The 22,841-nt window shown below is 43.9% G+C and overlaps 1 protein-coding gene across 2 annotated transcripts in view; it reads right to left on the bottom strand.

The window, feature by feature from the left end:
- frmd4a (FERM domain containing 4A) overlaps positions 1-22,841 on the bottom strand; it is a 359,939-nt gene that overhangs the window by 224,441 nt on the left and 112,657 nt on the right. For both annotated transcript variants that reach the window (XM_059987419.1, XM_059987418.1), the window contains exon 2: positions 2,745-2,810. In XM_059987419.1, coding sequence (XP_059843402.1) covers positions 2,745-2,810 — 66 coding nt within the window. The remainder of the gene's footprint in view (positions 1-2,744; positions 2,811-22,841) is intronic.

The raw sequence follows: 22,841 nt of genomic DNA, 5'->3' as shown, positions 1-22,841 counted from the left end.
GGACAGGAGAGCCTGCTGCATGGGCAATAGTTTGCTCTCCATATTGCATAGTCCTGACTTGTGTGCACATAGACTGCTGGGACGCAATGTCCGTGGCTGACCCTGACCAATGGAGGGCTTCAATGGGTCTTTAATAACCTGATCTCCAACCCCCGTCACCACCATGTGAACAGAGCCATTTTCCACTGATGGCCCTCTATCCTTTTACAATATTTGGTCTGTGGGTCGCTTCCGAGTACAGTTAAAGGTCTCCCATGTTGTGGGATTGAAGTTGAAGGACATCAGTAAACTAACTCAGGCTGATAATTAAAAAAACTCTGCCAGCTCCATCATGGGCACAACCCTCCCCACTGGTCTCAAGTGATGATGGCCAGATCACAGCTGGCGTATTGAGAGCAGTTCTGGGTCCCAGACCTAAGAAAGGATGTGCTGGCATTGAAGAGGAGGCAGAGCAGGTTCCCAAGAATGATCCTGGGAGTGAAAGGGTTAACACAAGGAGCAATTTGTGGCTCTAGGCCTGTACTCACTGAAGTTTAGAAGAATTTGGAAGCAGGGGGTAGGATCACATTGCAACCTGTCATATATTGAATATGATAGAGTGGGTGCGGAGAGTACATTTCCTACAGTGGGAGAGTCTAGGACCAGAGGGCACAGCCTCAAAATAGAGGGATGTCCCTTTAAGATACAGATGAGGAAGAATTTCTTCAGCCAGATGGTGGAGAATCGTCAGAATTTGTTGCCACAGTTGGCCATGGAGGCCAAGTCATTAGGTACACTTAAAGCGGAGATTGATAGGTTCTTGATTAGTCAGGGTGTCAAAGGTTACAGGGAGAAGGTAGAAGAATAGGGTTGAGAGAGGTATAATAAATCAGTCATGATGGAATGGCAAAGCAGACTTGATGGCCCGAATGTCCAAATTCTGCTCCTAGGGCTTATGGTCTTATGGTGTTATCAAGTACATCTTTAATGAGGTGATGCCTCGAAAATAGAGCATTCATCACTAAGGACCCCCATCAGCCAGGACATCCCCTCTTGTCATTGCTACTGCCAAAGGGGAGATACAGGAGCCTAAAACCACACATTCTTCCCCTCCACCACTAGATTTCTGAAAAGTCCACGAACCCATGAACACTACTTCACTATTCCTTTTTTATGCACTGTTTATTCATTTTGTAATTTATAGTAGTACTGTGCCTTTGCAATGTACTGCTGCCACAAAGCTACACACACAAAATGCTGGAGGAACTCAGCAGGTCAGGCAGTGTCTATGGAAATGAACAGATAGTGACGTTTTGGGCCAAGACCCTTCTTCAAGTCTCATATAAGAAACTTAAGTTCTTATTTATTTGTATGTTATTTATTCAGAGATACATAACGGTAATAGGCCCTTCCGGCTCAACAAGCCCGTGCCGCCCAATTACACCCAAGTGACCATATTACACACGACAGTGATAATAAACTCAATTCTGATTCTGACATTTCCTTAATTTCCCAGTGGCATGGAGAGATTTTAATTAGCGATACAATGAGAGTTGGCCCTTCCAGCCCTTTGAGCCATGCTGCCTCAGCAGCTCCACAACCCTGATTAACACTAACCTAATCCTGGGACAATTTACAATGACCAACTGACCTACCTGGCAGGTCTATGGACTGTGGGAATAAACCGGAGCAACCAGGGAAAATCCACACATTCCACAGGGAGGACGTACAGAGATATCTTACAGCACAATGCCGGAATTCAACTCCGAACTCCAGAACGGCCTGAGCTGTAATAGCATCACACTAACCGCTATGATACTGTGGCACCCAACGAACTCAACTCTGTATCATTAGACCCGAGCTCTGGATGATTATCCCTTGTAACGTAACCAACAAGCCATTATGCTGATTGCATACATCAGACTGTAAGTATGTTTTACACATGTCTATTTTATAGGAGTCTTCAACATGATGTTTTGAGAAGTGACTTGATAGAGGTGTAGAAAATGATAAAAGGCATAGATTGAGAAGACAGTCAGAGACTGGGGAGAATTTTTCCCCAGGGCAGAAATGGCCAATATGAGGGGACAAACTTTAAAGGTAAATGGAGGGAAGTTTAGAGTGGATGGCAGAGGTAGGTCTTCTACACAGAGAGGGGTGAGGGTGTGGAACATCCCAGCAGGGGTGGTGATAGAAGCAGGTACATTAGGAATATTTAGGAGACTTTTAGCTAGGCACATGGCTAATAGAAAAATGGAGGGTAGATTGACCTCAAGAGTAGGTTACAAGCAGGCTTTTTTTCCACAGAGGTTGGGTGGGACTACAACTAGAGGTCATGGGTTGGGGGGGAGAAAGGTGAAAAGTTTAAGGGGAACATGAGGGGGAACCTCTTCACACTGAGGGTTGTGAGAGCATAGAACAAGCTGCCAATGCAAGTGGTAGATGAGGAGTCAATTTCAACGTTTGAGAGAAGTTTGGATAGGTATGTGCCTAATAAGAGTAAAGAGGACTATGGTCCCAGTGCAGGTCGATGGGAGTAGGCAGTTTAAATGTTCAACAGGGACTGGATGGGCCGACGGGCCTGTTTCTGTACTGTACTTTTCTACGAAGGGCCTGTACTGCACAGCAGTGTTCTAATTCCAAGTGACTATAGATAATATACAAATGCAGAAGTCCAAAGCCTTGAACAGGGAGAGTGCAGAGGGAGCTAGCAGAGTCAATGGCCGCACTTCTCACTGAATATGACAGATGTTGACCTCACTCACCTGAACAAGAAGTTCCAGCTTCCTGTCGTCCAGAAGGTGTACCTGACACCGACGACCTTCGGACATCTGAAAGAGAATGAAAACACATGTCAGACTAGGAGACTGGAGAGCACAGGACTAGCATCAGCAGCAGAACAAATCTCTAGACAATCCAGTTGGAGGAGCAACACTTCATATTCCATCTAGTTAGCTGCCATCCTGATTGCATGAACATCAATTTTTCACATCTGGTGCTTTCTATCCCCCTCCCCTTTTCTCTTTTTCCATTCTCCCCTCTGGTTCCTTCTCACCACTTCTCTTCTCTTCACCTGTCTATCACCTCCCTCTGGTACCCCTCCTCCTTCCCTTTCTTCCGCAGCCTACTCTCCTCTCAGATTCCTCCTTCTCCTGCCCTTTACCCCTTCCTCCTATCATCTCCCAGCTTCTTACTTAATCCCCCTCCCCCATTCATCTACCTTCCCCCTCTATCAAGCCACCTCTCATCCTCCTTCACTCCTAAGAGAAAAGCCACAGCCCTCTCAACCTATCCTCCTAAGACATGCTCTCTAATCCAGTCAGCATTCTGGTAAATCTCCTCTGCACCCTCTCAAATGCATCCACATCACAGCTGTAGTGAGGTGACCAGAACAAAATACAATTCTCCAAGTGTGGTCTAAACCAGGGCTTTATGGAGCTGCAGCACTGCTTCATGGCTCTTGAATTCAATCCGATGACTAATGAAAGCCAGTGCACCACAGGCCTTCTTAACTACCCTACCAACTTGCGCGGCAACTTTGAGAGATCTATGGATGTAGTTCCCGAAATCCTTTTGTTCCTCCACACTGCTAAGAATCCTGCTATTAACCCTGTATTCTGCCACCATCAAATTCAACCTTCCAAAGTAAATCGTTTCACAACAACACGATCTATGATATACCCAGCCCCCAAAGGGCCCACCGTTCTTAGAAATCCCCTTATGTGCCCATAGATATCGTGCACCCCAGCAGCCCCTGACCCACTCTGCCTCGATTCAGGGAACAACTGGAGCGGATCTTTGCCGCTCCATTTTCTGAAGGTTTTACGTCTCCACTGACTGTGTCAGCCCACGAGAGCCTGGCACGATCCCCACAGGAAATCCTCTGAAAAGCCGGCTTCTGATACATGCCATACAGTTAGCACTGCACGATGAATTAGCCTGCAGCACCCTGCTCTAATGTGGACTACAACGGTAGATTTTCATTTCCACACCCTCACTTTGCATGAACTCAGAATGTGAACGGCAGCATCTCCTGCAGAGAATTAATTCATCAGTCTGGAAGTGTGTCTGTGAATGTTTTCTTTTCTATATCCGTACTTCAGCTGAAATAGAAACTAGAGTTGCCTCACTCGATTTGTCTGCTTCTTATTTTTCACACTGTTTCGATACCGAGTCATAATTCCAGCTCACTTTACAAACTGCAGACAGTGAACCCCAGCCATACGGCCACCAAGGATCTCTTCCCTTGCCGGTTGTGGCCTCAGATGTAATCTCCCCACCCCTGGGACACTGCCTTCTGGAATGGATCAAGAGAACCCCCCCCCCACCCCCACGCTCCATACACTTCTCCCTCCTAAAGACCCTTAGCATCCCTACCGCTCTGACTTATGTATTTATTGACTGATTGATTGAGACAGTGTGGAATAGGCCCTTCTAGCCATTTGAGGCATGCCCCCCCCAGCAATCCCCCGATTTAACCTTAGCCTAATCATGGGACAATTTACAACGACCCGTTAACCTACGTTAACATACCTGTTAACGGTATGTTTTTGGACTGTGGGAGGAAACCCACGCAATCACAGGAAGACCATACAAACCCCTTACAGGCAGCTGTGGGAATTGAAACTGAATCACCTGTACCGGAAAGCATTGTGCTTACCACTACGCTGCTGTGCCGCCCCCAAGACTTCCCTCAAGATGTAACATAAGGTCAGCCACTTTGTGCTTTTGTTAAAGTCCAATAGGTTGAGCAACAGTCCTGCGAAATGTCCGGCCATGCTGAAGCCAAAGTGAATCCCTGCAACACACACACACACACACACACACACACACAATGCTGGAGGAACTCAGCAGATCAAGCAGTATCTGTGGAGGGAAATGGACCATTAACGTCTGGGGTCAATGTGGTCTCAACAGTCCAGACGAAGGGTCTCGACCCGAAGTGCCAGCCATCCATTTCCTCGCTGTCTGACCTGCTGAGTTCCTCCACCATTTTGTGCAATGCTCCAGATTGCAGTGAAGAGATCAAGGTCAATTTTACACTCAGTGACCTCCTTATTAGACACCTTCTATCCCTAATAAAGTGGCCAATGAGTGTCTTCTGCTGCTGTGTCTCTCTCATTAGCAAGGCATCTTCACCCACAGAACTGCTGCTCACTGGATATATTTTGATTACCGCACCATTCTCTGTAAACTCCAGAGACCATTGTGCATGAAAATCCCAGGCAATCAGGAGTTTCTGAGATACTCAAACCATCCTGCTTGGCACCAACGATCATTTCACAGTCAAAGTCATTCAGATCACATTTCTTCCCCATCTTGAAGTTTTGGTCTGAACAACAACAGAACCTCTTGACCATGCCTGAATGCGTTGATGCAGAGTTGCTGCCACATGATTGGCTGATTGGATATTTGCATTAATGAGCAGATCTACAGATGTACCTGATAAAGTGGCCACTGAGTATATTTGTCACATGTACATCAAAACACACATTTTTTTGCATCAACAGTCAACACAGTCCGAGGATGTGCTGGGGGCAGCCAGCAAGTGTTGTCATGTTTCTGGTACGGCAGACTATGCCCACAGCTCACTAACCCTAACCCATATGGCTTTGGAATGTGGAAGGAGCACCCAGAGGAAACCCACACAGTCATGGAGAGAATGCGGCTTTATAGACAGTGGCGGAAATTGAACCCTAATCGCTAATGCTGAGAACGTTGCAGTAACTATTGCACTATAGTGCCTTGGTCATTAATGCAAATGATGCATTTCACTGTAATATACATGTGTTAACAGTCAAAGTTTTGGGCTGAGACCCTTCATCAGGGCTGATATTTTCCCAGTCTGTAGTATTTTCACGGATGACTTTTCAATCAGGGTTTCAACTGTAAGCAGTATCAACTTATATTGCATAGTGGTATGTGAAAGCACAGTAGTGTAGTGATGACCTGGGTTCAATTCCCACCGCTGCCTGTAGGGAGTTTCTACGTTCTCCCTGTGACCTCATGGGTTTCCTCCAGGTGCTCCAGTTTCCTCCTGCAGTCCAAAGATGTACTGGTTGATAGGTTATTTTGTCACTGTAAATTGTCCCATGATTAGGCCAGGACTAAATCAGGGGATTTCTGGGCAGCATGGCTTAAAGGGCTTACTCTGCACTGTATCTGAATAAAATAAATATATTTGAGCCTGACTTTAATATGTGATTCCTACAACAGAACCCACTTACAGCAGTTACTATTTCTGAAGTACAAAGAAATCCCAAGCTGCTGAAGAAATTCATGACTGTTTCTGTCTACAACATGTGTCTGTCCAGTGCTGCTTTTCCTGAATGGAACACAACCTGGGCGAGTAGAAAATTCCTTTTATTGTTCTGGGATCCCAGAGGAATAAATCAAGCAATTAAACACAAAGTTAGTAATTGTACTGTAAGAGACAGACTAGCCCCAGGTGCAAGATTTCCAAAAATACACTGTTCCTATAAAACTTGGCTGTCTGTGGAAGTCTTTTATCTCACACCCCACCCACCTTGTTCTCCCTCCCCTCTCCCACCGACCCCCATCACTGGTGAAACTTCTGAGAATTCCCGAGGGCAGGATTTTGTTATTGTTTGTGGAGAAGCCAGCACAATTTTCCCAGTGCATTACTTAGGCAATTGTTAGGAATTTTTAGTTTGAGTTCTGATGCCTGGACCAGTGCAACTTTCCCAGTGTGTTACTTAGGCAATCGTTAGTTTGAGTTCTGATGCCCGGGCCAGCGCAACTTCCCCAGTCCGTTACTTTGGGTAATCCGCACTACATTCAAATACAACACTGGGCTCAGACTTCAGTCAAACAGCCTGAGTAAATATTTACACTGCGCTGTTTTAGAAAGTGTTCTGTCCAAGGAGGAAGGGTATGTTTGCACAGAAAGGAGCTTGATGTCAAAGTCTCTAAGGTCTCACACTCACAAAATACTGCAAAGTGACCAGAGGTCAGCCAGGATTAGTCTGTGACAATCACAGAGCAGCATGCAAGGAGGCCATTCAGCCCACAGAATACACAATAGCTTATTTGAGCACCAATATGGCAAAACATGCTACTCTGCTTCAGTTACCCTTCAACCATCAGGCTCCTGAATCAGCATGGATAACTTCACTACACTCAACGCTGAACTGATTCCACACCTACAGACTCACTTTCAAGAACTCTACAACTCATGTTCTCAGTATTATTTATTTACTTTTTTGTGTATTTGCACAGTTTGTCTTTTGCACACTGATTGCTTGTCAGTCTTTGTGTGGAGTTCTTCCATTGATTCTGTTGTATTTCTTTGTTTCTACTGTGAATGCCCAGAAGAAATGAATCTCAGGGTAGCATATGATGACACATATGTACTTTGATAATAAATTTACTTTGAATATTGGTTAGTCTGGGACGTAGCTTAATTGGAGAACATGGATGAAAGCAAGGATGTAATGTTGAAACTTTATAAGGCACTGGTGAGGCCCCACTAGGAGTAATGTGAACAGCTTTGAGTGCTGTATCTTAGAAAGGATGTGTTGACACTGGAGAGGGTTCAAAAGAAGTTCACGAAAATGATCCCAGGATTGAATGCCTTGTCATATGAAGAGTGTCTAATAGTTCTGGGCCTGTATTCACTGGAATTCAGAAGAATGAGGGGTGACCTCATTAAAACCTATTGAATGGTGAAAGGCCTTAATAGAGTGGATGTAGAGAGGATAATTCCTATGGTGGGAGAGTCTAAGACCAGAGGACACTGCCTTACAATAGAGGCCCATCCTTTGAGAATGGAGATGAGGAGGAATTTTTTTTTTTAGCCAGAGGATGGTGAATCCGTGGAATTCTTTGCCAAAGGCAGCTGTGGATATTTAAGGCAGAGGTTGATGGATTCCTGATTAATCAGAGCATGACGGGATATGGGGAAAAGGCAGGGAATTTTGGCTGAGAGGAAAACTGGATCAGCCATGGTGAAATGGCGGAGCAAACTTGATGGGCCAAATGGCCCAATTCTGCTCCTATATCTTACGGTCTAATGGTCTTGTGTTCAATCCCTATCATGGTGATCAAATGCTTTACAAAGGCAGCAAGTTAACGTAGTGGTTAGTACAATGGCTTTAAAGAGCCAGTGGTAAGATCATGGTTCAATTCCCACCACTGTCTGCAAGAAGTTTGTACCTTCTCCCTGAAACCATGTTGGTTTCCTCCAGGTGCTCTCGTTTCCTCCCACATTCTAAAGTCTAACAGATTTGCATTAGTAATTTGTGGGCATGCTATGTTGGCAACACTTGCGGTCTGATCAGCACGTCCTTGCTGATTTGATGCATTTGATGCAAATGATGCATTTCGCTGTCAATTTCCATGTACGTATAACAAAAAAACTTATCTTTATCTTTACAATCCAATTCTCCCATCCCTCAAGTCTCTACAATCCATTCTTCGTCAAATGTTTAGCCAATTCCGTATTGAGAATCAATATCCGACATCTTGTAAAGCAGCCCGTTCTGAATCCATTTGACCAGCTGCACCAATATTCCCATTCCCAATTCAAGATTCAGTATTCTTTAATGTAACTTCCAGTATAAGTGTATAAAGGGGAAAGCAGAAATTTAATACATAAATAGCTTATATACATAAATTGACTGTATGTCCATAGAGTGATGCTAAGCACAAAAATGTCTGTATATAAGGTGCCTGACAGGAAATGATAAATTCATGGTGGTTGGGGGTGTGGAGGGGTGTGTTAGTGAGTGGAGGGATTGATCAGCTTTACTGCTTGGGAAAAGTAACTGATTTTCAGTCTGGTAGTCCTGGCGTAGGTGGTACATAGCTTCCTACCAGATGGGAGTAGGACAAGCAGACCATTAGCAGGGTGGGTGGGATCCTTCTTGATGTTACTGGCCCTCTCCCAGCACCTCTCTGTATATATGCACTTGATGGTGCATAGGCTGGTGCCAATACCTTGGGAAGTTTTTGTGTCCTCATAGAGCACCCCTGCAAAGTCCCCTCTCAGCCTCCCCACCCTCTGGTGGGAACGATTCTGCTTCCTCAGCCTTCAGGTGACTGTATAATTCTCTTTCTCAACGGCCAACCAGTAAATTACCACGGTGTTAATTCATCCCAGGCAATGCAATGAACAGATGTTGAGTTCTTTCACACACCACACATACATGCTAGACTCTATTGGCCTCACAATCTATCTTGGTAGGATCCTGGACTTTTTCATTTAAGTACACTACGCTTTTCTGTAGCTGTTACACTTTCTTCTGCATTGTTATTGTTTTACCTTGTTCTACCTCAATGCACTGTGTGTAAACGGTATGCAAGGCAAGCTTTTCACTGTATCTTGGTACATATGACAATATTAAGCCAATACCAATTTGCACATACACACACACACACACATGTAGTGAATTAAAGGGGTAGTTAACTTACACACAAAAACATTCAGGAGGTCCATACTTAGGAAAGCTAAAGAATATTTCTCACAGTATGATGTTGCATGAAAGTTCTTTGTGATGTCCTGCACGGACTCTATGCTGAACAGTGGCGCTTATCAAACCTCTAGCACGTATCATTAGCTGAACATCTATAAAAGCTAAATGTACTTGAAAATAAATATCCAATTAATTCCAACTTCACTTCCCTCAGCAACAGCTGCTTCTGCAGCTGGAACTGAAAGCGTACGTTGCCTCACGAAGAGAAGCCTTGTACACCTCATAGAAAGGAACGATGCCAGTCAAGTTGAATTTATTGTTGTGTACACAAACATTATGAGTTACAGTTACAGTGCAATACTTGGGAGACACAAGATACTGCAGATGCTGGGACCTGGAGGAGCTCAGTGGGCCAGGCAGCGTCTGTGGAGGGAAATGGACAGTCAATGCTTCGGGGCAAGACCTTCAGGAGTCCCGATGAAGCGCTTCAACCTGAAACACTGAGTTTCAGCTCCCTCTGTAAAATCAGAACCTGGTTTAATATTGCTGGCATATGTCATGAAATTCATTAAATTTGTGACAGCAGAGCAATGCGATACATAATATTGAAAAAAGTCTGTGAATTACAGTAAGTATATATATAAAAATAAGTAGTGCAAAGAATAGGAAATAAAAAAAAGTAGTGAGATGGTGTTCATGGGTTCAATGTCCATTCAGAAATCAGGTGACAGTGGGAAAGAAGCTGTTCCTGAATCTGAGTGTGTGCCCTTAGGCTGCTGTACCTCCTTCCCGATGGTAGCAACGAGAAGAGGGCATGTCCTGGTGATGGAGTCCTTAATGATGAATGCTGCTTGACCCATTGAGTTCCTCCACTTTGGTTTGTGTTATACAATGAAAAATTGCTTGCTGTACCATTACAGGCACAAACACTCAGTGGCCACTTTATTAGGTACATCTGTACAACTGCTCCTTAATGCAAATATCTAATCAGCCAATCATGTGGTAGCAACTCAATGCATAAAAGCATACAGGTGTGGTCAAGAGGTTCAGTTGTTGTTCAGAAGGAATATGGGGAACAAGTATGACCTAGGTGACTTTGACCGTGGAATGATCCCAATGATCACAATCCCAATGACTTGATGCATCAGGAAGAATTTCCTTTTGCTAAGCTATTTCTCATTGGATAGTTTCTACTTGCTGACTTTAACCCTAACTTCCTGATTTTCAACACTTTTGTGAAATCCTCTCTCAGCCTTGCTTCCCTCTGGTGGGAACAACCCTCTGTTTCCTCGCCTTCAGGTGACGATGCAATTCTCCACCCTCTCTGCCAAGCAGTAAATCACCAAGGTGTTAATTCAATCCAGATAATGCAATGAACAGATGTTGAGCTCTCCCCCCCCCCTCCTCTCTCACATACATATCATGCACACATGTCTCTCTCTCACACATACAAAATCACACACATATACCCACTTGGCCTCCTAATGTATCTTATTATGATCTTGCACTTTTATGTGCCATGCACTTTCTCTGTAGCTGTTACACTTTATTCTGCATTGTTATTTTTCTACCCTGATCTACTTCAATGCACTGTCTAATGATCTGATGTACATGAACAGTATGCAAGACAAGCTTTTCACAGTATCTTAGTACATATAATATAAAACCAATTCCCATTCTAATCATATGTCTCGGGCTCATTAATGCTCCCAACATGCATCACCTCACGTTAATCCAGATTAAACTGTATCTGCCATTTCTCAGCCCATTTCACCAACATGCTAATACCGCCCTGTAGTTTAAGACCACCCTCCTAACTTCAAGTACAGTAAGACAAAATCTTAACCTCACAATCTTTCTCTGTAGCTGTAACACTTTATTCTGCATTCTGTTATTGTTTTACCCTTGTTCTACCTGAATGCACTGTGTAATAAATTGATCTGCACAAACAGTATGCAAGACAAGATCTTCAAGTTCAATACATATGTACTGTATACAATATACAACCCGAGATTAATTTTCTTGCAGGCATATACAATAGATAGAGAGAACTACAATAGAATCAATGAAAATCTTACACACGAGTCTGACAAAGAACCAATGTACAAAAGAAGACAAACTGAGCAAATACAAATAATAATAATAATGAATAATACTGAGAACATGAATTGCAGAGTCCTTGAAAGTGAGTCCATAGGTTGTGGAATTTGTTCAGAGCACAGATGAGCTGAGTTGAGGTGAGTGAAGTTTTTCACCGTCTCGGTACATGTGATAAAAAAAATCAATTCCTAAAATCTTATAACAGTAAAATAAGGCCCAGTTCATCACAGGTAAAGTCCTCCCTACCATTGAGCACACCTACGTGGAACACTGTCACAGGAAAGCAGCAGCTATCATCAGGGACCTCCACCACCCAGAACATGCTCTCCTCTTGTTGCTGCCATCAGGAAGAAGGTACAGGAGCCTCAGGACTCAGCTCCAGGTTCAGAACAGTTATTACCCCTCAACCATCAGGTTCTTGAACCAAACTCAACTTTACCTGTCCAATCACTAAACTGTTCCCACAACCCATGGACTCACTTTCAAGGACTCTTCCTCTCATGTTCTCGATAGTTTTTGCTTAGTTATTTATTATTCTTTGTTTCTTTTTGTATTTGCATAGTTTGTTGGCTTTTGCACTCTGGGTGAATGCCCAAGTTGGTGCAATCTTTCATTGATTCTGTAATGATTGTTATTCCATGGATTTACTGACTATGCCCAAAAGAAAATGAATCTCAGGGCTGTACATGGTGACATATATGCACTTTGATAACAAAATTTACTTTGAACTTTGTAAACATGCACCACTAGACTCAAGGACAGCTTCTTTCCATTGTTATAAGACTCTTATACATTGGAGACAAAATCTTGACCTCATGATTTACCTCACTGTGGCCTGGTGCCTTACTGTCTGCCTAAGCTGCACTTTCTCTGTAACTAACGCCTTATTTTGCATTCTGTTATTGGTTTTGCCTGTACTGCCTCCATGCACTGTGTAATGAAACAATGTATATGTACTGTCTATGTATATGAACGATATGCAAGACAAGATTTTCACTGTATCTCAGTATGTGACAATACTGTAATAAAATAATTAACCAATTACTATCACAACAGTTAGGAACATCTGCCAACAGCTCTGGCATTTACCTCATCAGGCTACTCCAAAAGTACCTTCTAACTGAGATCTGCACCATAAGACCTTCAGACATCGTAACGGAATTAGACCATATGGTCCAGAGAACGTGCTCCGCTGTTCCATCATGGCTGATTTATTATCCCTCTCAACCCTGTTCTTCTGTCTTCCTCCACATAACCTTTGATAGACTTACTAATCAAAAACCTATCAACCTCTGCTTTAAATATACCCAACGACTTGGCCTCCACAGCCATTTGTGGCAATGAATTCCACAGATCCACTACCCTCAAATTCCTCATCTCTGTCATTAAGGGACACCAGGAACTGGGGCACACCACCACTGGCAGCTTCCCCTGACAGTCACACACTATCCTGACTTGGAAACACATCACCACTCGGCCTTATTCACGTAAGACTAAAAGCTGGTCTTTCCTGCCCACCAGCAACATACAAGCACCTTCACCAGACAGGCTGCAAGGGTTTCAAGAGGCAACTCATCACTACCTTATCAAGAGCAATTAGGGATTGGCAATCAAGGATCAAAGGTCACCTTAATTCCCCATATACATTTACATGAATTAGGAATTTGCTGTGGTGTGTTGGTCAGGGTGCAAAATGCAACAAGAAACAACAATATTCAACAATTATAAAGAATAAAGAATGATATAAAAATACAGTTAGAGGTTAAGGTACAGATATGGAATAAAATGTGTATAAATACTAACATGTATTTCCAATGTAAACAGCATTATGGAAAGTCATTTAAGGTGTTTACAGTGGAGTTACTGAGGTAATAGATAGAGGGGGGGGTGGGGAGGAACTAGACTGGCTGATCAGATTCAATAAAGATTAAAAATTATATTTGTCACAGGTACATCGAAACATACAGTGAAATGTGAAGTTTACACTGATGACCAACACAGTGCCTGCAAATGGCACTTTGTTGCCACGATTCTGGCGCCACAACTTAATAACCCCAACACATATATCTTTGGAATGTGGGCGGAAGCTGGAGCGGCCAGGGGAAACCCCTGCATTTAACAGCAGAATGTACAAACTTACAGACAGTGGTGGGAATTGAACCCGGGTCACTAGTGCTGTAAAGCCATACGCTAACTCCTACACAAACATGAATGCTGACACAAGGGAGAGTGCAGGTGTTGAAAAGCATCAAACATCATCATCACCCATCATCATCAGGGACCTCTGCCATCCAGGACACTCTCTTTTATTCACTGCTGCCATCAGGAAAGAGGTACAGGAGTCTCAGAACTCACACCACTAGGTTCAGGAGTAGTTATTACCCCTCAACCATCAGGCTCTTGAGCCACAGGGGGTAACTCCACTCAACTTCATTTGCCCCATCACTGAATTGTTCCCACAACAATGGACTCACTTTCAATGACTCTTCATCTTATGTTCTTGATATTTATTGCTTACTTATGAAATTTATCATCTTTCACTCTTTCTGTATTTATACAGTTTGCTGTCTATTGCACATTGGACTTTGTCTATCTTATTGGACGTAATCTTTCATTGACTATTGTTTCTTTGCATTTACTGTGAATGCCCACAGGACAATGAATCTCAAGGTTGCATATATATTATAGCTAGGGTGCCTAGAATGCACAGTACTGTAGTAATTGTACTGTACTGCTGCCGCAATAAAAGAATGAGTTTCATGATGTATATGAGTGACGATAAACCTGATTCTGATATGGGTCTCTATTGTGGACTGAGAGTGGGAAAAGGGCAGGGAGAGGGGAGTCATGGTTCGGAAAAGGGAAGGAAGAGGGGAGGGAGTGGGAAGCAGCAGAGAGACATTCTGTATGTATCTAAACCAATTGTTTGTAATCAAATGTCCTTGCTTGGTATGTCTCAGGACTGGGTATGACTGCACCTGCGCCACCCACCACACCTGGCATTCCTTCTCTGCCATTCCTCCCACAGCACTCCACCCTTGCCATTCTCAATATCCTTTGTTCCTGCCAGATTTACAAACTCACTTTCTACTCCATGTTGACAAAAGACTTTTATAAATAAAATATATATAATATAGACAGTGATGTTTCAGGCTAAGACCCTTCATCAGGGCTGGAAAGGAAGAAGCCAGAATAAAAGGGTAGGTGCTGAGGGTGGAGCAAATTCGGGGTGGGGGGGGGGAGATAGGCAGACAGGCAAGAGGGAGAGTGGGAATGATGTAAACAGCTGAGAAGTGACAATAAATGCTGTTCTTTCCCTAAATTTGCTGTTGCCGCAAACACATAGTTCTTCACCCTAAACCGAATCTCAGACTGCAGTTAAATGATAATATTGAAGAACACTGCCGCAGAACATCGCTCACTACATTGGGTCGGCCTCTCTCTTGCTGCGATTGGATTAATATTTAATCTTTGCATGTATTGGGATAATCCAGAAGGACTGGTAACCTTACAAATGAACCCAATCAAAGTGTATTTAGGATGGGGGAGGAGAAGAGAGTGCAAAGAGAATGGGAGCCCTCCAATAACAAACTATCCCACCACACAATAATCACTGAATATGATTTTGTTCCTAGTTTGAGGCAATTTGAAATTTCTATACATGTACAGCGGAAAGCATTCTGACTCACCACTTGGTATGGAAGTACCAATGCACAGGATGGGAAAAGGCTACACAGAGTTGTATACTCATTACAGGCAGCACCCTCCCCACCATCAAGGTCACGAGGTGGTACCTCAAGAGAAGTTCCTCCCCACGCCGTTAAGTGGATTGGGCTGTTCCTTTAGTGTTTTTATGTTTTATGAGGTCAGGTTGTTAGCTCAACACTCAACTCAGCACAGGTGGAACTCATGCAGGGAGCCCGGATTTGAACTGGGACCTCTTGTTCCAAAGTCTAGGTGCGTATGCCACTACGCCACTGGCACAGCCTAGTGCTTCAAGAAGAAGGCATCCATCAACGAGAACCCTCACCGCCCAGGACATGCCCTCTTCTCATTACTAACATCAACAATTCAGAAACAGCTTCTTCCCCTCCACCATCAGATTTCTGTACAGTCTGTGAACCCATAAACACTACAATTCAATAACACGACATTTCAAAATGTATCAGTCAGAGGCCGATGCACAGTGGTTAGCACAACATTATTAGTGCTCGGGATGTTGGAGTTCGTTGTTCAATCCTGCCACCCTCGGCAAGGAGTCTATACATCCTCCGTGTAGAATGCATGGGTTTCCCCCATGTGCTCTGGTTTCTTCCAATAGTCCGAAGACATACCTGGTTGATCAACTGGTCATTGTAAATTTCCTTGTGATTAGGTTTGGGTTAAATCGGGGTTGTTGGGTGACGTTGCTCGAACGGCTGGAAGGGCCTATTTGGTACTGCATCTCTAAATAAAATAAATAAATAACTAACCTGATTTTTATTCTGATTTTAGGAACTTCCCTTTGTCTTGGCAAAACAGCCACTAACAGCCAAGGAACTCACTCACCCCTGACATACTTCCTTCTCTCCTCTCCCATCGGGCAGAAAATACAAAAGCCCGAAAGCACGTGCCACCAGGCTCAAGGGACAACTTCTAAACCACTGTTAAAAAACCACTGAATGGCCCTCTAGTATGATAAGCTAGACTCTTAAACTCATAATGATCTTGCACTTTACCGCCAACCAGTACTGCACTTTCTCTGTAACGGTTACACTGCATTGTTATTGTTTTGCCTGAGAACATAGAAGAGTACACCATAGGAACAGGCCCTTCAGCCCACAACTGTTGTGCCAAACCAAATAAATTAATAATCAAATGAACAACTGAACTAATCCTCACAGCCCATACAACGATCCCCACATCCATGTGCTTATCTAAATGCCTCCTGAAAGTCCCGAAATGTATCTGCCTCTACCACCACCCCAGGAAGCGCCTTCCAGGCTCCCACTACTCTCTGCATGGAAAAAAAAACTTGCTCCTCGCATCTCCTTTGAATTTTCCCCCTCTCAGCTTAAATGCATACACTCTGGCATTTGACATCTCAACCCTGGGAAAAAGGAGCTGTCTCTCTACTCTTTGCCTCTCATAATCTTATAAACCTCTATCAGATCTCCCCTCAGCCTCCGCCGCTCCAAAGAAAACAACCCAAGTTTGTCCAACCTCTCGTTTTAGCAAGTGCCCTCTAATCCAGGCAGCATCCTGGTAAAACTTCTCTGCATCATCTCCAAAGCCTCGACATCCTATAATGGGGCAACCAGAACTGTATGCAATACTCCAGATGCGGCGTAACTGGAGTTTAATAAAGGTGCAACATGCCTCTTGTAGGACCTTGTAACCCCTGTTACTACCTCAATGCACCATTGTCACGAATTGTTCTGTATGAACAATATGCACGACAAGCTTTTCAATGTATCAGAATCAGATTCAATGTCACTGACGTATGGAGCATTGATCCACAGTACGGGACCTTTGGCCCACAGTGTTGTGCTGACTTTTTAACAAATTCTAAGATTAATTTAACCTTTCTCTCCCATATAGCCCTCTACATTTTTCATCCATATGCCTATCTGAGTTGGATGGCGGAGTGGAGCTACGTCTCTACCAAAGGAGGTTGAGATGCTCCTTCCCTCCGCTAGCCTGCAGGTCACACTTGGGCAAGGTGTAGCACCTGCCTAGCCCTTGATCAGGGTCATGTGAAGCCATGGGAGCAGGTGGTGGATGGTCGTATGAATAGCTGGTGCATATCACAAGTCCTGGTTATGCAACCACTGACACTAGGCAGACAATTCTGAAGAGTATTGATAATGGCTGGGGTCACCTGTCCTGTAAAGTCACTGCCCAGAAGAAGGCAATGGGAAACCACTTCTGTAGAAAACTTTGCCAAGAACAATCATGGTTATGGAATGATCATTGATCACCCTCGTTATACAACATGGCACATCTAAAAATTTACTTAAGCCTATGTAAGTATCTATCAAAGTGTGATGTGATCAGAGTTTTTATAGAGCCACAACATTACCTCACGGTTCTTGAACTCAATCCTCCAACTAATGAAAGCTAACAAAACATACGCCTTCTTAACTATTGTGAAATTTGTTGTCTTGTAGCAGCAGTACAGTGTAATTTTTTAAAAAAAACTAAGTTAAGGTAAGAAATATGAAAAAAATAAGAAGAGAACAAAATCGTGAGGTACTATTCATGGGTTTGTGGACCATTCAAAAATCTGATGGTGATGGGGAAGATATTGTCCTTAAAATGTCATGTGTGTGTCCTCAGGCTCCTGTACCCCCTCCTGCATCTCATAACATCTGACCAATTTACCAGTTTGGTCAGAAGCCATGTGTACAACGTGTATGCAACATTACCTTTCCAAACCTGGTGATATTTAAACTCCTGTGCCTGGCTCCAATTCAACTCCAGAGAGAGAAAAAAAATGACATATTGGTTATACAACACCCTCCCCATGGCCCCCAGCATCCTGTCTTGGGATTCCAACATTCCAAATGTTTATTGAACCCTTTCCCTGAATCTTTATCCATTTTAAATTCAATGGATTAAAGGCTCAAATAGTAATACTGGAAAAAAACACTGAGCGCTTGCAAACTCAAATACTCCTCGTTTCTTATCAGTGCGTGTTCCACATTAAATCAACAAGCATGAAAATAGAATGTCTCTACATTTCCTTGAATTTTAACAAAGAATTTTTCTGTCAGCAACTCCCTCCTCTGCATTATTAACTCAGGAGAACAGATAAGTGTTTAAAATTCACTTCACTCTCAAACCTCCAGTACCATTAACATGATGTGACTTCTCCACAGCCTTAACAGGACCCTGTCAGAGGCTTTGGCTGGCTCCTTTTAAAATAAAACATTTCAACGCGATTTTATCACCAGAGTGTCTTCACCTCCAAATGGATTCAGTTCAACTCATGAACACAGCAACATTAGAACCGCAGTCGGCCCAGGCATTCGGGCTGCATCCTGCTCCCTGTATCCCGCTCTCAGGAATCCAGGCACAGACTAACAGCTGGGTGTCAGGAAAGCCTAACACTGCCACAGAAACACAGCAGCACACACACACAAACAAAGGTGCATACAGCCAACACATACATACACACACACACACAAAGGTGCATACAGCCAACACATACACACACACACACACACACACACACACACACAAAGGTGCATATAGCCAACACATACATGCACACACACACACACACACAAAGGTGCATACAGCCAACAAATACATACATACACACACACACACACACACACAAAGGTGCATACAGCCAACACATACATGCACACACACACAAAGGTGCATACAGCCAACACATACATACATACACACACACACACACAAAGGTGCATACAGCCAACACATACATACACACACACACACAAAGGTGCATACAGCCAACACATACACACACACACACACACAAAGGTGCATACAGCCAACACATACATACATACACACACACACACACACACACACACACAAAGGTGCATACAGCCAACACATACATGCACACACACACACACACACACACAGAGTTGTACATACCCACACATACAAGCACACAAATACAAACATCCAGAAACACGCACACACACACACATGCACAAAGACACACAGAGGTGCACACCACCCCAGCCCACACACACACAGGCACACACACTTACAAAGGCACACACACAGAGGCTGAAGACCAAAGCTCTGTTGAACTGTGTCCAGCCTCTAATGCTATGAAGACATTTCTGACTAACATACCACTGTAGGGACATCGGCAGCAGCTGACTCCTGGGCGGCGATGTCAGTCTGGACGGAGTATTCCGACAGCTCACATGCAGGGAGAACCCGGCTGAATGGGAAGTAGGGTGGGGGAGGGGAGCTGGGAAAGAGAGCGAGAGAGAGAGAGAGAGAGAGAGAGAGAGGGAGGGAGGGGGGATGGAGAGAGGGAAAGCGAGTGAGAGAAGGAGAAGCAGACAAAGCCAGAGAGAGTGGGAGCGAGGAGCTGCAGACAACCGAACAACTGAAAGAACAGGTCATGTGAAACCCAGGAACCTTGGTTACAGCGGGAGCCTTCACTGGGCGAGAGAGAAAAGCTCTCAGACAAAACCCACTCACATCTGGCCCAGAGGAAGACAGACTGATCACAGGCAAAGAGAGGGATTTAAACCCAGCTGATTAGGAACTGGGGCCCTTAACCTCTTCCCCTAACTCCACGTGCGCACTCCGGCTTCCTTCCCATGACAACTCTGCCAGAGGTCTGTGGTCAGTGCAGAAACTCTGCCAGGGGACATGGGGTCGCGCGATCCCAGGGGAGGGAGTTAGAAGGGCTGCCCTTTTCCATGGAATTCCCACAGTGGGGATCAATCCCTCACATTGAACACTGCAGTCGGGCTTTAGAGGTGACTCACCCACCCCAGCCCTGAAGGAAGGTGTGTCCCAAGCTCCGGGATAGGAGGTGTAGTTTGACACATGACAGCTGAATACAGATCTGCCGGGCAGTCTGTACTGAGGGACGGTGTACCGAGGGGGAGTTGTTTGTAAAGGGGTATTGTATCAAGAGTGTGACATACAAGACGCTCGCTCTGCAACACTCACCACCGAGCACATCTACCTGGAGCACCGTCACATGAAAGCAGCATCCATCATCAGGGACCTCTACTGCCCAGGACGTGCTCTTCTTCTCGCTGCTGCCATCAAGAAGGTACAGGAGCCTCAGGACTCACACAACCAGGTTCCGGAACGGTTATTAGCCTTTAACCATCAGGTTCTTGAACTAAAGGCATAACTTCACTGGACTTCTTTCACTTCCTTGCTGAACCATTCCCACAACTGATAGACTCACTTTGAAGTACTCTTCATCTCCTGTTCTCAATATTTACTGCTTATTTATGTATTATCATCAATTCTTTCTTTTGCATGTGCAGAGTTTGTTGTCTTTTGCACCCTGGCTGTTTGTCCGTCCTGTTGGGTGCAATCTTTCACTGTATTGTGTTTCTTTGATTTACTGTGAATGCCCATGAGAAAATGAATCTCAGGGTTGTGTATGGTGACATATAAAAAGTTCAAAGTAAATTATTAGCAAAGTCTATATACATCACCATACACAACCCTGAGATTCACTTTCTTGAGGGGATTCAGAATAAATCCATAATAGAATAATAACCATAAAAAAATCAATGAAGGAATGGGTGTTCAAACAGAGTGCAAAAGAGAACAAACTGTGCAAATACAAAAAGAAAGAAATAATCACAACAAATAAATAAGCAATATGTACTGAGAACATGAGATGAAGAGCCCTTGAAAGTGAGCCATTTGGTTGTGGGAACAGTTCAGTGATGAAGTGGAATGAAGTTATTCCCTGCAAGCACGAGCTCAAAAACGGCACCCTGTTCTAATCATCAAAGTTTAAAGAAAATTTATTATCAAGTACATATATGCTCCCATGTACTCCCCTGTGATTTAATACGCAGGTATTCACAGTAGAACAAATAAATGCAACAGAATAAATGAAAAACTACTACAAAGACTGACAAACACTGTGCAAATATAAAATAAAACATATAATAAACAACTAAATCAGCAATACTGGGAACATGAGTTGTTGAGTACTTCAAAGTGAGTCCGTAGGTTGTGGATTCAGTTCAGTGTTGAGGTGAGTAAAGTCATCCATACTGGTTCAGGAGCCTGATGGTTGAGGGGTAATAACTGTTTCTGAATCTGGTGGTGTGAATCCTGCAGCTCCTGTACTTTCTTCCTGATGGCAGCAGCAAGAAGAGACCATGATGTGGGTGGTGTGGGTGCCTGATGATGGATGCTGTTTTCCTGCGACAACTCTTTTTGCAGACAGACTCAATGGTGGAGAAAGTTTTACCCATGATGGAATGGGCTGTATCCACTACTTTTGTAGGATTTTCCATTCAAGGGCATTGGTGTTTCCATACCAGGCTATGATGCAACTAGTCAATACACTCTCTCCAATATACATCTATAGAATTTTGTCGAAGTTTTAGATGTCATGCCGAATCTTCGTAAACTCCTAAGGAAGTAGAGGTACTGCCATGGTTTCTTCATAATTGCACTTTTGCGTAAGTGTATTTTAATGGTAAATTTACTTTGAACAACACCACAGGTCTGTCTGTAGTTATACTCCTTCTCAGGAAAATCTGTAGTTTCCCTCCTCCCCACGTCAATCTAGTTACCCCCCACCCAGGAAAATTTGTGGTTACCCTCTTCCTAGGAAAATCTGTAGTTATCCCCCCCCTAAGGAAATCTGTAGTCACCCCCCTTCCCAGGATATTCCATAGTTGGCCCCCAGGATATTCCTAGTTCCTATTCCCCGCATGTTTAAGTGACCACCCTCTAATCTTGCACCATGCTCGAGACTCTTACACTGGTGCAAACACATGGATGCTCATCCCAATCATACTTCCTAAGCTCCAGGCATTTCAGTAAGTGCCACCTCTCGCTCGTTTAAACTCTATGGAGCATAAAGCTATTGGCTTTAGTTGTTGACAGGTACACAATCTCATCTAGGAACTTTGCTCCATGTGGTCTACAGGTGACCAGACCCACAGCAAGCTGCTTTACCTCTGACTGATCCCTGAGCAAAGAGGTTTCCTCTCAGGTTCCCCTTAAAATATTTCATCTCTCACCCTTAACCCCTGACCTCTAGCTCTAGTCTCACCCAACCTCAGTGGAAAAAGGATGCTTGTATTTACCCTGTCTGCAACCCTCACAATTTTGTATATCTCTATCAAATCTCCCCTCACTGGCATACACCGTTTTGGAGAAATGAAGTTTATTAATTAATAAATATTTAAAAGCTGATTGTATTAGTAGCTTCCATCTTCTTACGTTGATGTGACCCCTCATTATGTTTATGCTTTCCTTGTGAATGCTGCTTACCTGATGCTCTGCGCCTGTGAAGCTGCTGCAGGTAGGTTTCTCATCGTACCTGTGCACAAGTGGACGTGCAGGTAGGCTCTCAGTTTACCATCATTAAACTGACAACTGCACATATTAACCTAACAACCATGGAGTTACACAAGACAGTATCCATCCCGCAATGTCCCATTAACCAGATGGATAGGCTGTGCTGGTACACAATCATTTTACCCAAGTGAACAGGAATGAAGCTCTCCGTCAATGTCCATACATCAACGACCTGAGGAGGACAGATCCAAGTCTTGTGTAATGTACAGAAGCTTGCAGTCCTGCACTGCCAGGTCCACAGCTACATCTCTTCAACCAATTGGTTCTTGAACC

The sequence above is a fragment of the Hypanus sabinus genome, chromosome 13 (genome assembly GCF_030144855.1).
Source record: "Hypanus sabinus isolate sHypSab1 chromosome 13, sHypSab1.hap1, whole genome shotgun sequence".
In the NCBI taxonomy this organism is placed as follows: Eukaryota; Metazoa; Chordata; class Chondrichthyes; order Myliobatiformes; family Dasyatidae; genus Hypanus; species Hypanus sabinus.
This window is presented reverse-complemented; position numbering and strand designations above follow the sequence as displayed.